Consider the following 15,112-nt stretch of genomic DNA (forward strand, 5'->3'; position numbering starts at 1 on the left):
GGAGTTTCAGTACCTCACGACCTTGCACGTGATTAATGGCTGGATGGATGGATGGATGGATGGGTGGATGGATGGATGGCAAGTCTGTCTAAAAAACAGGCAGAAAAATTATTTGAAAAATTTCTTTTGAGTCATAAAAAAAATGGCTGGTTAAGGGTTAACTTTGCAGGAAACAGGGAAAAACACAGGTACAACGTTTGATTTGAAATTGCAAAAGCAGTTAAAGAACCCAAATTCATTAAAAAAAATTTAAATAAAAAAATTTAATAAAATAAAAAATATATATATATTTTGCGTGGTTAAACATGTTTCATTTGGTGGAAAGTGACCCTCTAGTCTAGGTCCTCAAGGTTGCGGATCTTTGGACTGAATCGTTGACTCTGTCTGCTGTGGAACACAAGCTCCCTCTAGTGGTGAGTGGAGGAAGGTCATACAGGCTTCTTTGAAAAGAAAAATCAAATTAAACAAAATAATCTTACAATAAAAAAATATATGAAACACGACTTTCACATTAGAATATGTACACTCTTCAATGTATTTCACCACAATATCATTTTTATTTATATAAGCTTTATATTTATAACTTTTCGATGTTTAATATATTTGTATTATTCAAAATAATAAAAAATTTTCACAACACAGAAGAGGTGAGACAGGGGTGGTTTTCATAGTTAACCCTTTATTTAAAGAAACAATAAGGAGCATGGCCAGCTCGGGGTAAAGTGAGAATGCTACAAGCCATAAATAGATCAAATTTTATAATTGTTGTTTAGCCTTTAAAAGAGGATAAATGCATTATAAAAATAAATCAACGTTGATACAATTAATTTCAGGCCTTGTGAAAACAACAAATTGAAATTCATTAAAACAGACCTCTTCCAGATGCACATAAAAAGGTCCTTTTATTTTGCTTTACAACACAGAAATGTTTCGGGGTCCTTCAAAAGTGCTGTACTGTTTTCAATGAGACAGCGGGGCGTGAAAAAAACATGGCACTCATGCAGATAGATGACCGCCTGATGTTTAAAATTTCAGAAAGTGGTTCAAAAACAACACCGGGTGTAATGACGGCTCCTTGAGCGGAATCCTGGCGTCGGGACGGGCGTGGAAAAGGAAGGCCCAGCCTGTGCACTTCACTCCCTTTGTAAAGGCATGCAGAGTGCAGCCGGCCTCGGCCAGTAAACATCGCTCCACAGCTACAGAATCACTAGTAAACATTAGAAAATCAGATATCACATTCTTTGATTATCAGGATGATGGTACAATATGGGATCATACGGTAGCTACAGAACAACATTCACCAGGCTTTTTATCTAAAGTGTTTTTTTTTTCTTTTTCATTTGCTGCCTGGTTGTTTTCAGAAGGGTTCCTGCCCCAAATGTACTACGCTTCAGATTAAACCCTGTTTAATTAAACAGCGCAGAAGCTTTCAAACATCCTGACTTTATCATTACTCTGAGCACCGCTCACACTGATCAGCCATTACATTATGACCACCTGCCTCATATTGTGTAGACGGCGGTGAAGCCAACAGAACACCCGGTTAGTGTGTGAAAGCAGACTTTCACCCCGGACGGTTCCCCGGTCCATCACGGGGAAAACAGAGATAACTACACATATTCGTACAGACAAGAAATTCTACAGTCATCAATTAGGCGCAAATGCATTTTGGGATTATAGGGGGAAGACCCCAAGCATGCACTGAGAGAACATGCCCACTTTGGATACTGACCACCACGGAAAAGCTCTTTTCTTTTTCTATTTTCAGTCTCTTATCAAACTCAAGCTGACAAATCAACTCGGAGGACAAAATGTTCACACATTGCCCGATACAGGGTGGTCATAATGTTGTGGCTGATCATTGTAATTCTGCTTTTACTCTACTTATATTGTCCTACTGAGGAGTCGCCATCGAGTATAGATGGATTTTTAAAGAAGTGCATAAGGGATAAATAATGTGTTTGATTTAGAATCTGAGCAGTTTTATTACACATCAAATTAAATATATCATCCCGTCGCTTCACTTTGAAAACTTTTATTCTGAAGCAGCCACAGGATACGTGTGAGACAAGCCATGAAAAGAAATCTATTTCTGTCTCAAATTACTTTAATCTTGAGAAAACTTGACTGAAGTTCACATTTTGGACATTCTCACTCCCCTCCTCATGACGGCGTCGAATCCTCGAGGAGTGTGATGGTTCTAACTGTTCTGGGGCTCGTATGCAACATGGAACAACCTGTATGTCACGATAAAGGAGCATTCAACAACATAACACCTCAAACCTGGTATAACAATTCCAAGGTAGAAATAGCACGACACACAGATTTCTTTTTAGAAAACAAAAAACAAACAAAAACAATGCATAGCATAGACGGTAATGCAAACTCCTGCTGTACTGAACGTCATAACCCAAACCTCGGCGTTCCACGGAGGAAACGCGTGTCAGGAGTGTGGTTGTTTTTCCAGGTGGAGCCTGCCGCTCACGGAGCTTCGGTGAGCGTCTGAAGCACTCCTGTTACGAAACAAGGGGAGGAGGAGGAGGAGGAGGAGGAAGAAGAGGAGGTAGAGGTGGAGGAGGAACATTTTGAACTCTGTGCTCTAAACACTGCTGCTCAGGACCCACGGCTCCTCCAACTCTGCTGATTTCGCGGCGCTCTTATCAAAAAAAGGAGAGAGGAGCCATGTGAAGCTCCAGGCCGGCACTCTAGGTGTCCTCCTCCTCCTCCTCGTCTTCATCCTCCTCGATGCGCTTGCCCACCACCCTCTTCCTCAGGGCTTCGTCACTATAAGCCTGTCCCCTGGGTTCCGGGCGGCCCTCCGGAGACCCCCTCCGTCGTTTCCAGACCTCGTCCGGGTCTTCCTCCTCTTCCTCCTCGTCGTCGTCTTCCTCGCCGTCGGCCTCTTGGGCGTCCTCTTGCTGCTGGATCAGCCTCGCCTGGTCCATCGTCTGTTTCTCTGCAGGGAGAGAACAACACTTCAATATTCATTCATTCATTCATTCCGTCACTCATTGCCTTTCAAAGTCATCGTGTTCCATCATTTTAATTCAAACAGCAAAAGCAAAGATTTCTCTTTTATTCTTTAGGATTTTAACTCGAAAGTCAAGAGACTCTACAATGAAGCATTTCAAAATATTCCAATACTTAATAAGATTACATCTTTTTAACCGTTACCATAAATCCATGAAACTTTTTCGAATTATATATTATGAGTTTGGGAACTTTTCAATGATGTTCTAATTTTTGGAGAATTATCCCGAATATAAAAATAGAGCAGAGGTGACGGCACTCTTCTATACATACATTTCTAAACCACTCATGTCATAAAACCAAAAGCAGATGAGATGAAACTCACTCTGGTAGTAGTCAGAGGAAAACCTCCTCGAGGGGAAGACAAAATCTGCAATAAACACCAGCAACTGCAAGGAAAGAACAGAGAGACGCTTTACGACAGCCAACTTTAACCTTTCATTCATATTTGGAGAATTTAGACTATAAAGAAGATTTAAAAACACTCGTCAAGCAGACAAATACAGCTCTGTGCCCTTATATCAGACACTAAGGCGGCCTACATCACTTCCTCAGCACGACTGTAAATAATCCATGACTGTAAATTGGATTTATTAAAATCAACATGGATGCACTTTGTAATTTTCTGCATTAAGATGCATCTTATAAGAACTAAATACAAAGTAACTTCTCATTCTCCAGTCGTAAATAAAAACAATGAGCTCATGTTTGTTTTGAATGAACTTCGTTGAAAAGAGAATAAGAGCACTGGTGTTACTGACCAGACCCAGAGTGAGTCCGGAGAACAGAGTGGCCAGACCGAAGATGACATACGAGCCCCAAACAGGAAACCCCAGCTGCTCCGTCATGTAGTTATGACAGCGCTGGAAAAAAAACAAAACATATAGAATGAGAAGGAAGACTTCCACACATCACATAAAAAAGTCAATATTGATAATAATTGCAAGGAGTCAATTAAGTGAAATTGTAAAAATAAATAAATTAAAAAAAGCTAAATCTGAGGTTATAGGATGAGTTTTGCACCTTTTTCTGACATTTCTAAAATATAAAACATTAAAATATTTTCTACATGATCCGACTATAAAACATCTGTCGTTACAAACACTGGAAACTTTGTTTTTACTGACTGAATGAGACATTTACTAAAGCCCCCGACGCTGAATACATATTTGAAATCCAAATACTTTAACCTGCTAAATAGAAATGCCTGTTTTGGTTCCGTTTCAGTGACGTTAGATGTATTCAAATGTGATTATAGTAGTTTTTCTTCACAGGCAGTCGGCAGGCCTCAGTCACACTTGAGATCTGTGAGCTTATTATCACTTCCTGTCTCTATAGATCTGCGCTTCATGGGAGGTCCACGTTGTTGTTGTGGGTTTGCGGTGCCAGCTCTGTACTTTGCACATGAAAGTCCGTCTGATTTCTAAAACTCCGAGCGACACGTGCAAACACAACAAAGACTTCCCTGCTTTAAATATCCTGCAGTGCATCAAAACAATTAAGAAATAAAAAATTTTTTAAAAGAGCCTCACTTACCCGTATAAACATGGAGAGCTTGAACAAAGCGGACATTGAATTCATTCTGCCAGGAAATGAAAAAAAAAAGGGGGGAATAACAGCCTGTAATTCAACACAGATTTGTCAACACGTAACATCACACCAGAAACTAAACACACACACACACTGTGCCTCACTTCAAAGTAACAAAAGGACACAAAGAAAAGAATGAACATCTCATTTTCTCACGTTTCAAAGTAAAGGCGCTCCACAGAGCTGCAGAGTGACTGGATGTTACACACACCCTCATGTTAGGTCCGTTGCTTTTGTTCCAAACACAGTTTGGATACTTTGCAATAATGTGGAGGTGAAGAGTGTTTTAGGAATGAAAGGAGTGAAGAGATTTGAGTTCCAGGACATTCAAATGTTGCTCATGACTGGATACAACAGCTACGTAATGTTTTCTGGCTCAATGCTTAAGAGGCTATCGCCCAAAAAAACCTAGCTTTCCTGTACTGTTGGTAAGTTTGTAGCTGTAACTCGTGTTTACGACGCTCTGCAGAGTAAAGGGTCAAAATGGCCTCTACAGATAGTGACCATAACATAGTGAGCAACAGCTCATACTCACAGAAAAGAAGACGGCCCGAACCAAGAGGAAATGGGTTCTACTGCTTGCCATTTCTGCCCGTCCACAAAGTTGAGGAAGTCGTCTTTCGTGCGGGCCCCCTGGTATTTCCGGAAGACGCCGTCCTTGCAGCTGAAACAAACAAAAGGAGCGCAGGTGTAAGAGAAACATTCAGGAACATCCCGTCAATGAGCACCAGGAGGCATGACGGGCAAAGAGCTTCACTGTTGTGATGAATGAAGGGAACAAGCTCCCTGGTAGAGACACACAAGAAAATCACAAGTGAGAATGCAGCCCTGAAGGCTTCAGTCGTATAGTTAAGATGAAAAGCTCGAGATGGGATTTATTCATCCTACTGCAGTCTTCGACTCGATCTTTCTTATTTTCTGTCAAGAATCAAAGCCTACCATTTACATGCTACTTTACCTTTACAAAAATAATCTTACAATCATCAAGCGACTCGTCGTATTGCTGACATGGCGTCAGACATACAGCACCAGCTTTTGCAAAGAGTAAAGGCCCCTTCATCCTCCCTTTTTGAACCCAGAAGAACAAGAAGAAAATTCGGCAGTGACGTCAGCCAGCCAGGACTGTTCGTACTCCGATAAGAAGCTGCCGACCTTGCAGGCCACGCCCCCTCACAGCAGCCACACGTCTGTGATGCGGCGTTTAAACTTTTCAACTGCACAGTTTATTTCCCGCCTCCAGTGCTTTCAGAAATACATTTCTCTGAACTGTTTCAGTAATAAAAGAGAGTTTTTGTCCGAGCGCGATGTTGATCACAGTGTATCGATTCATTTGTCTTACCAGGTTTTACCTTGTTAATCAGAGTAGACTTGATTCAGTTATTTAATACAATCAAACCAAAACTCGGATCAGCTGAAATGAAAGTGTTAATACTTGAATGAACCAGTTTGTACTGGGAAAATTGGGCCCCGAGGTCAAAAGGTTTGAGAACCCCTCGTATAGGGGAAAGTGAGTGAAAATGCTCAAACCTAAATAAATCTACTGACTATCCAACCAGCACCACACAGTGGCAACTTTGCATATGCACAACTACATCGGGGAGGAGCTGCTGAACGAGGATCGGACTACCGGGGAGTATCTAGTTTGATAGAAGCGGGAAAGCCCAAGACAGCCCCTGCTGCACAAGAAACAGGAAGTGCTCTCATGCTATCATTTTGAAGAGTACCACAAAAAGTTTCAGCACTTGTTGACCATTGTTTTGAAAGAGTCATGGGTCTGAAAAGCCCATAACTAAACTAACAAGTTGCAAAGCTGGTAACACGGCTGCATGATAAGTGTATATGAGTTAAACACTTAAACCAGCTAATATTTCTAGCGTGCCAGTCGATGCAGTGTTAAAAAACATGTGTCATTCTAAAAATAAAACTTTGTTAAATTCGTACAGCAGCTTTGCCACGTTTGAAAGAGTAAAAGAACTTACTGATAAATAGTAGGAAGAGAGGTGATGATGAACCGCCCACTCAGACCTAAAAGAAGGAGGAAACAAACAGTCAAGAGTGCAGGAAGGAACATTGATATTCTGAGTTCGCAGATATTTACAACCACCGACACAGAGCTAAAAAAAAACAAAAAACCACCCCGACACAAATCATGGTAATTTAAACTGATCACACTTTGAGCACATCCTGATCTATAGTGGCTATTAAAAATTAAAAAGCACAGTTAACACTTCAGTTTACAAGTGTTGTTAGAAGTCAGTGCTCAAGGAAAACATGACAGTTTTGTACAATAAACTGGCATTAACTATTATTATTAACACACATTATAGTCGCAAAATGTCTGCATAAATTCAGTGACTTAATATACATTTCACTCCCTTCAAATCAAAGTATAGGATCATTTTATTACCACCTCAAAATAGACATTTTAGAAACTTCAGTCCAGGAACATGTTTTCATTCACATTTTACAACTATGTTATGGAAATACTACAGTTGTTCACCATAAAACAATGCATATATAAAAGAATACAATTTGTTGACATTTTATTTTATTACCTATTGCTATTCACTTTAATGGATTGTTTGTTTTACATTCCCTTTCTTATTTTGCTTTTCTATCCACTTATTTTTATTCCTAACATACTTTAATACAATAAAATACAATGACATATTATCCTACAATTAACTAGTTTTAAAACTCTTGATATTGCCTAATACTTTGTTTTAATGGAGTTCAAGGTGCTATACACGTAAATGCATCTTTCCTAGTAATTACACAAAACGTTGAGCAATTAAACACTAAGATCACTGGATCGTATAATGATAATATGAAATATTGCAACATATTTTTTAAATTCCCTTATCATTGCAACCCACACTAGGTTTACCTCACTACTTATTTGAGCTGCCCAATATAAATTTAACATTGCAAGATGACATGCTGTCACCAAACACTTAAATGTACGATATTGATGAATTTGTGCTTTGCTATTCTGGCACCAGTGTTCAAACAAACAAAACAGCTACTGTTTGTTTTCCTTTACTTGATCACATGAATCTAAACCACCACTGCATTGGTTTTTGCATTTGTTTTTTATATACTTCTGTCTGTTGCCACCAGGTGTGATGTCTTCTTCATATAATGAAGTGAAATGACAATACACAGTACATGGAAACATATACTCGACTGCAGTCTTATCGCGATGATATCGTACACCCCTTGTGTTTATCCTCTAAATTGGTTTACAAGTTGTGATCAGCTGTATAAGACCAGGGACAGGTGTTGTGGTCAGCTGGCATCACGCAGGCCTACCAGGTTGTTCTGTCACGTCCACCTTGGCTATGTTGACCCCCATGTCCTCCCCCCAATCTGCAAACTCCTTCCACACCGTCTGGAGCTGCTGGCATGCCGGGCACCAGGGCGCGTAGCTGAGGGACGTAAAGACTCGGGGTCAGATAAGGTGCTCAGTCAAACAGTCGCTGTGTGAATCCACGCCTGCAGCTGTCAGGTAGCATGTTGGTTAGCATTTAGCTCTGGTAAGCTGGTAAGTAAAACACGGCGGTTGCTCGCACCTCTGCACGTTTTTACAACCTATACAGATTAACTAAAGGTAGGTGCAATGGCAGCAGTGAAACTTTTTTAATATCTACACACTAAAGTGAGCGGATACTTTACTGCCTCGTTTTCTGGAGCTAAAAACACAACCTAACACGCTCGCTAGCCTGTTAGCCGTTAGCACTTACAATTCAATCATCCACTCTCCGCTCAGGATCTCCTCCCAGTTCCCGTCCGTCACTTCTCTCAAGCTGTCCGGCTTGGCCGACACGGCCACGGACGACAAGTACATCCCCAGAGTGAGAAAGCATATCCATAGCTGAGGTTTTGTTCTCCGGGGTAAAGAAAACATTATTGAGTGTGGAGCGAGCAGGCACGCCATGTCTAATGTGTGAGAGGCAGCGGCTCACTTCCGCTCTGTGTCACTACGTCACAGGTGACGCCCCTGGAGTAGAAAATACTTTATTAATCCCAGAGGGAAATTCGTCAAATACACACATTTTTTAAACATTACATTTAATATAATAGAAATATTTATTATAATACATGTTTAACTTATTTTGATAATCATTTCTGGTTTACACTCAGACTTAATAATGTGTTGGACACGATAACACATTATTTGTAACAACTAGCAGGTTACACCTGTAATACCTGTAAAATATTTATGGATAAACTGCAACTGTATTAACTGCTGCAACTTGTGATTTTACAGAAAAGTCTATTTCATCGTTTAAACAGTCTCCATTACCCATCCATCTATCTCTTATACTGCTTCATCCCAGTCGGGGTTGTAGGGAGCTTGAGCCAATCCCAGGAAAAACCCTGGACAGGTGGCCAGTACATCACAGGGCAAACACACAGAAGCAGACAATAACACAGGCTCACATTCACACCTCGGGGCAATTTATGGTCACACATGTCTTTTTACTGTGGGAAGAAACCAGAGTACCCAGAAGAAACCCATGCAATGGGAGAACATGCAGACTCCACACAGAAAGGCTCCAGCTGGTATTTGGACCCATCACATCCTTGCTGTGAGGCAAGAGCACTAACCACTGTTCCAATTCCACTTATGTGTTCTTATCATGGTTTATACTGTAAAATTAAAAGGAAGAGCTATTCAACTGACACACTCAAATAAACTAAAGTACATTTGGACTTTTAAAAGAATAACCATGATATAGTTGAAAACTTTATATCTGACCAAGGATTAGAACAAACCGATATCAAGAGGCTGCAATGTTAGAAATAACCTTTTCTGCTGTAATTTGCAGGCAGCAAGTTGAGTGATTTGACTCACAGGTTGTTTTTTTTTCTTTTATAGACATCAGCAGCAGAGCACACTGTGTTACTAAGGTAACGTGACTCCTGTGGTTTGTGCATTAGTCCAATCATGTATATGAGAACGTGTCAAACTCACTGTGGGTACAAAGAGTAACCACAATCACTTCCTTTCAGACAACTTCATTTAGATGATCTATTTCTTAAAAAACAATAACACAAACTCAACACAAAACAATCGCATATCACTGTTGTATAAATTGTCAAAGTTCAGATCTTACATAACAAGTTAAGACGTTTGACATGATACAAAGTGAAAAAATATGTTAGAAATCCTTTTGAAAGAATTTGTAGCATTATGCTTGTTTAATGAATAAATATGACCAGATAAATCAAAAAACGCATTATTCAACCATATAAATTCTTAAAAATGGGCTTTGTATTAAGCAGGGCTGTGATGAACCGGGGACTTCTACGCTGTGTATCCTGTTCAAATGCTTATATTGTTTTAAATTTTACACCCAGCCTGCTTCTCATGAAGAGAACTTAATTCACTCTGCTGCGCTGTGATGGTCTTTGAGCACAATAACAATGCTTTACTCTGCTTTCATCTTCCAGACAGTCCATTAAATCAGCAAGTAAAAGAAAATGTTTAAAAGGTTTGACATTGGGAGCTCGACTAACCTGTTTAACAATCAGTGTTGAACTTAACACGAGACGAGTTTTCACAATAAATTATGCAGAAGAAATAGATCGCAAAACATTATTTGTTACTGTGCAGGTGGCATCTTTCAGACATGATGAGTAATATGTGTTAATGTTCAGGCCTTCATGAAATCTTTTGAAAGTACTTCAGCTTAATAGTAAATGTACACTTTAGAGTAAACTTTTTCCATCTCTTTAATTTATCATCTACGTTTGACTTCTTACTGAATATATACTGATATCGAAGCTACTCACGAACAAACAATTTTGATTGTATTTTAATCTTAATCAGTTTAACCATCTTAGAGATTCGAGACAGTCGCAAAAACTTTCATTATAAAAGTCCTGATTGATAATTGTACTCAGTTTTTGCATCTTAATCCCTGTCAGAATATTATACATACAAATTCACGTTTTGTTTCTTATCGTTCTTCTTCACCACCGTGTGGCGCTGTTGTTCCTGAAATAAAAGTGAAAGAGTGCCGCTATCCTTTGGTATTAACTGGACAGCACTTCATGGTAGATGTGTTTTTGAGTTCAAAAGACTGTTCATTAATAATTAGTAAAAAGTTTATTTCAGTCATATCCTAATACATAGAGCAGATCTGCACATGCCCTGATTGAAATGGCTGAGTTCCAAACAAAACCCAGTATATCAATATTAAAAATAAGAGAATCTGCATATGTCTGAGAAAAGAAAAATCCAAAGGTCTCATTATTTGTAACCAATTTTTCGTTCAGTCATTTATTATAACTTACTCAAACTAAAAGCTCAAATTGTACAATGCATTCATCTGTTTTGAAGGACAACAGGCAGCAGATAAAATAACATAATTAAGTTTTGAAGCACTGATTGGTATATTGTCTCTCTTCTATTGAAGGTGAAATTGTCCTATTAAATCCATCTTATTCAAAAGTTTGTGTTGTTGGGGTGAGTGTTTAAACTACAACATACTATACTGTCTCATACAATTTTCATGACTAAAACCTGTGACCAGCCAAAGTATGACTAGTTTAGTTAATCCATCTCACTGTTAGGATAACAACTACATCATAATGTGATTGCCATCAATTTTAAGTGCAAAATATTAGGAGATGCAAAGAAGCTAGATCAGAAGGATATTTATTTTTTCACTTACACTGATCCCATGCTGATATCCTCCAAATGAAAATCACAGCCACTCAGTAATGTTGATTGAAGTTTTAAAAATTCATGGAAATCTCAGTGAGCTTCTGTTGTTTCTAAAGGTCAAGCAAATCTATTTATCTTCAACTGCAACCACACCAAAAAATAAAGGAAATATCAGTCTGAGCTCAGCTCATCTACTGTATGTTCTGCACACATAAAGTGTCCTCTTGCCGTCAGATTCACAACTTTCATTTTTAACCTCTGTAACGTTGCATTCGTGCATGTTTGTGAGAGAGGCTGGCTGCTGTGCCGAAGATGACGCCACTTTGAGTGAATCTGCAGAATGAGAGCAGTTATTATTGCTACGGACCTGCAGGCAGATTGCACTGGCAGCCAGTTATCAGTGCACCTCACACTCTAAAAATACCCTGCAGATGACATCCTTTTGTGCCCCTACCATCGCCCCCTTTCTCCAGCCATCAGCTCTGCTCCACTTACAGCAGAAAATGAAACCTTCTCCCTCCTCAGCAGTCCTCTGCTCCTCTCCTATAACTGCATCTGGCAGGGAGGTGAATAACTGAGGAGGGGGCAAATGTAATCTTGTTTTCCTGGGATTGTGCACTCAAACTCTGGTAACAGTTTGCTGCTGGTCTGAGGCAGAAATATTGTGGTAGAAGCAAATACATTTCCCTTCTCTAAAAGCCTTTAACGCTATCAGTGCGTTCATGCACTGGTTTATCTGACAGACCCAGTAATGTGATAACAAAACATGCACTTGCCTGCACAAGATTTTTCTAATTTTACATTTAATTTGCTGTTGATTAAACTGTTGATAGCTGGCCAGAGGCTGATTGTTGCCATGGCAACTGCTCTGCAACAGTGCTGCCTGCAGATGCCAGTTTCAGTTTCTGTGGCTGCAGTCCTTGAACTGTTTCTCTACTTGAACAAATTTTCCTCTTGGCATGAGCAGCCTCAATCTACATGTGTATCTGCACTACATTCAACAGGAGGCCTCATGAACGGAAACTTATGCTACATGCATCCAGCTGGGACTCCATGAAAAGAGTTAGGAATTACCACCTTTGAATTCGGAGTATTTGCATGAAGACACGACGCAGCCAACAAGTTCAACCCCCAAACAATCCAGTTTTTCATGTATATTGTAGATCGCAGTCGAGATACTCCAATCTAATGAAGCATTGCTATTTTCGTATTAACTGTGATCACTTAGTTCTCTCAGGTAAATGCACAGATGTTTTGTTGGGTGTTATCAATTTTGCTTCTTAGAACTCTGAATTTATCCCCTTTTTAAGTGGGAAGTTTCCACATTGAACTTTGTTCACATGCATTTTTTTTATATGTTTTAGTGACTCATGAATGTTTATTTTATACCTACACTTTTAAGTTAACTTTTCTTACTTGGATTTAAGTATACTGCAGTGATATAATCATCATTTTATTCTTATATGATAAGTATTGTAGATTAAAATACTGCTAATATAAACAAATACAGTTCAAGATGACTGGGTTCAAAGTGAAGTTAGTGTAAAAAACATTTAAACTCAATTCACAGGCAGCAAAAGACAAGTAATTCAATGTCAATTGAAGTACAATGAAATATCTTCATTGTAAATTGCTTGTCAGATATTGGAAGTGTAACTTAAAGCACCAACTGCCGTTCGATGGATAAATGTAGTCACTTTGAGAAACAACCAGCTCCAACAATTTTTGCAGTTAATCCTTTCTTCACTTCAGATAACAGCACGTGTTTTCCATTAATTTGTTTGACATTGCTGATCAAACTGCAGCCCCAGGCATAACATACAATATAAGGCACAGGACAGCTAGAATCCTTGCACAGTACTAGTATGATGAAAACAGCATTGGCTCTGTTGTTTTATTGCCTTAAGTACTTTATTAACGAAAACAAAATCACCTCTACATTTGAATGAACGGCAGCACATTGCAGGCTGAACTGCTAATGTCACCTATTCACTGTGGAAAACATGAATTATTGTTAGAATCTCAAAAGGGGTCTCATTTGTTATTCATCAAAGATGACGTCTGACATATAAAACCAACAACCGTGTTCAGAGGTGACTCGTAACGAACACTGATTGTTACATTAAACTGCGACCAAGCCCGCGCTTACATATATTCTATTCAAAGAAGTTATGAATACACTGGTATATGCAGCCTTTCTTCTTTTCTTTCACTCTTCATTTGTAGCTTTTGTTCCAATATTTTCTGTAGTCTATATATATCTACGTTCGATAAAACACAATTCACATTTCAACATTCACACACACTCACACTCCATCCTTTGGGAAAATTAGAAAAAACAAATTATCTTTGGTTTCCTCCTACAAAACATAACAACTAAAACAAAACAAAGTACACTATTAAAACCTTCACATGCACATGGAAAACATGCAAACTCTGTACAGAATGAGGCGCGAGTGTGAACCAGCATCCCACACATCTGGCTCAAAGGGAAGACAGTAAATGAAGAGCATGTGTGTCTTTCTGACAGAATCATTTAGTTCCGTGTATTCACTATAGTCTCATTCTGACTGGGTTTACTCACAGCAGGCTGCGGCCCGATCTACCCAATCCTCACACATCACTGGTGGAATCTCAAAATCACTGGGATCCATCAGCTGTCACGCAGACGGCCTCATTGTTAATGTGCGACGGTACAGTAGCACATAAAATGGAGCTCTGATGGTCTTCACTCACGAGCACAGCGTGGGAGTGACGAGGCACGCAGAGAATCACAGCCGAGCTCCACAAACACCGGCTGCATCACACAACACTACACAATCAACCATTTCACAGGGTATTCCACTTCTTCAAATCTAACCTTCGTAATAATCAAGTGATGTGATGGATTAGTGAAGCATCGCTTTGTTGTTGCTCATCCTGTAGATGTGGAGGGTTAGGTTTCAATCAGAATAGTTCATTGTTAGCCGCTGTAAAGAGCACATTCATAATTCAAGATTTAAGATCCTTTCATTTGCTCGTGTGTATATTGATTCACATGGAATATTTCATGGCTTTCGGCTGCGCTCAAGAAATGCTGAAAGAAAGAAAAAAAAATCACATACTAAAAAGAATAGACTCATGTAAGTGAAACAGAATAACACTGACGCTGCCGTGCACATCTCTGTGAAACCAAAACCTCATTATTTGTATATAATTACACAGATTTGTTGTGCTTATGATTTATTTATTTTTTTCTAAGGAAATTGGGACTGTGAGTTTCTGAAATCTTGAAATTGATTACATTTACCAGTTGCTGTTTTTTTAAAAGTAGTTGGTCATGTTTCTTACTGCAGTTCAAAAATAGGATTACGTGGATTACTACTCATAGAAGTACACATATGATGTGCACACAGCGGTGTTACTGCGGTGTCTCTGTGAACATTAGGTCCGCTGTCACCACTCTGTGGGTCAGAATAATGATTGATTCATTCATTAGGCTCAGCGTTCCTTGGATATTTAGAGGAAAATGGTCTATAATCAGCATGTTGCGATTCTTGACAGAAACTGATTCATGAAAAAAAGAGAAGCATCAGCAAGAACCAAACAGCAGATGAAACTAACTACCAATGTGCAGACAAACAGCTCCCAAAAGCAAGCACACATTGGTTTAAAGCGGCTGATGTATCTCAGCTTCTGTGAATACAGGCTCATGCCATTGCGAGAAGGACCAAGGTGGTTCAGGATTAATCAGGAGCTTTTCTTCTATTAAATAGGAGTTTAGTGAAATAGTAATAGTCTTCATTGGAGACAAACCTTGCTTTAATTTCTTTTTTT

At 39.2% G+C, this 15,112-nt stretch overlaps 1 protein-coding gene across 2 annotated transcripts; it reads right to left on the reverse strand.

The window, feature by feature from the left end:
- Positions 1 to 677: 677 nt before the first annotated feature.
- tmx1 (thioredoxin-related transmembrane protein 1) lies at positions 678 to 8,599 on the reverse strand. 2 transcript variants are annotated; one of them, XR_013935951.1, is made up of 9 exons: positions 8,364 to 8,596; positions 7,933 to 8,048; positions 6,600 to 6,645; positions 5,156 to 5,284; positions 4,567 to 4,612; positions 3,792 to 3,893; positions 3,356 to 3,419; positions 2,107 to 2,956; positions 678 to 1,207 (listed from the first exon to the last, which is right to left on the reverse strand). XR_013935951.1 is itself a non-coding variant. In XM_080479399.1 (8 exons), the coding sequence occupies exons 1-8, from the start codon at positions 8,555 to 8,557 to the stop codon at positions 2,706 to 2,708; spliced, it is 948 nt and encodes a 315-aa protein (XP_080335525.1). In that variant the 5' UTR covers positions 8,558 to 8,599; the 3' UTR covers positions 678 to 2,705. The 2 variants fall into 2 exon arrangements, 1 of the variants encoding a protein (XP_080335525.1); XM_080479399.1 differs by having other exon boundaries at positions 678 to 2,956; positions 8,364 to 8,599.
- Between the last annotated feature and the right edge of the window lie 6,513 nt (positions 8,600 to 15,112).

Source organism: Lipophrys pholis, assembly GCF_963383615.2.
Source record: "Lipophrys pholis genome assembly, chromosome: 14".
NCBI classification, from domain to species: domain Eukaryota; kingdom Metazoa; phylum Chordata; class Actinopteri; order Blenniiformes; family Blenniidae; genus Lipophrys; species Lipophrys pholis.

Excerpts from the sequence above, each read along its gene's own strand:
- tmx1 (XM_080479399.1), bottom strand. The coding sequence starts at position 8,557 with ATGGCGTGCCTGCTCGCTCCACACTCAATAATGTTTTCTTTACCCCGG. Across the intron at positions 4,613-5,155 it reads TTCGGGCCGTCTTCTTTTCT|AATGAATTCAATGTCCGCTT; the intron begins GTGAGTATGAGC and ends ATTTCCTGGCAG. Across the intron at positions 3,894-4,566 it reads AGCTCTCCATGTTTATACGG|CGCTGTCATAACTACATGAC; the intron begins GTAAGTGAGGCT and ends TTTTTTTTCCAG.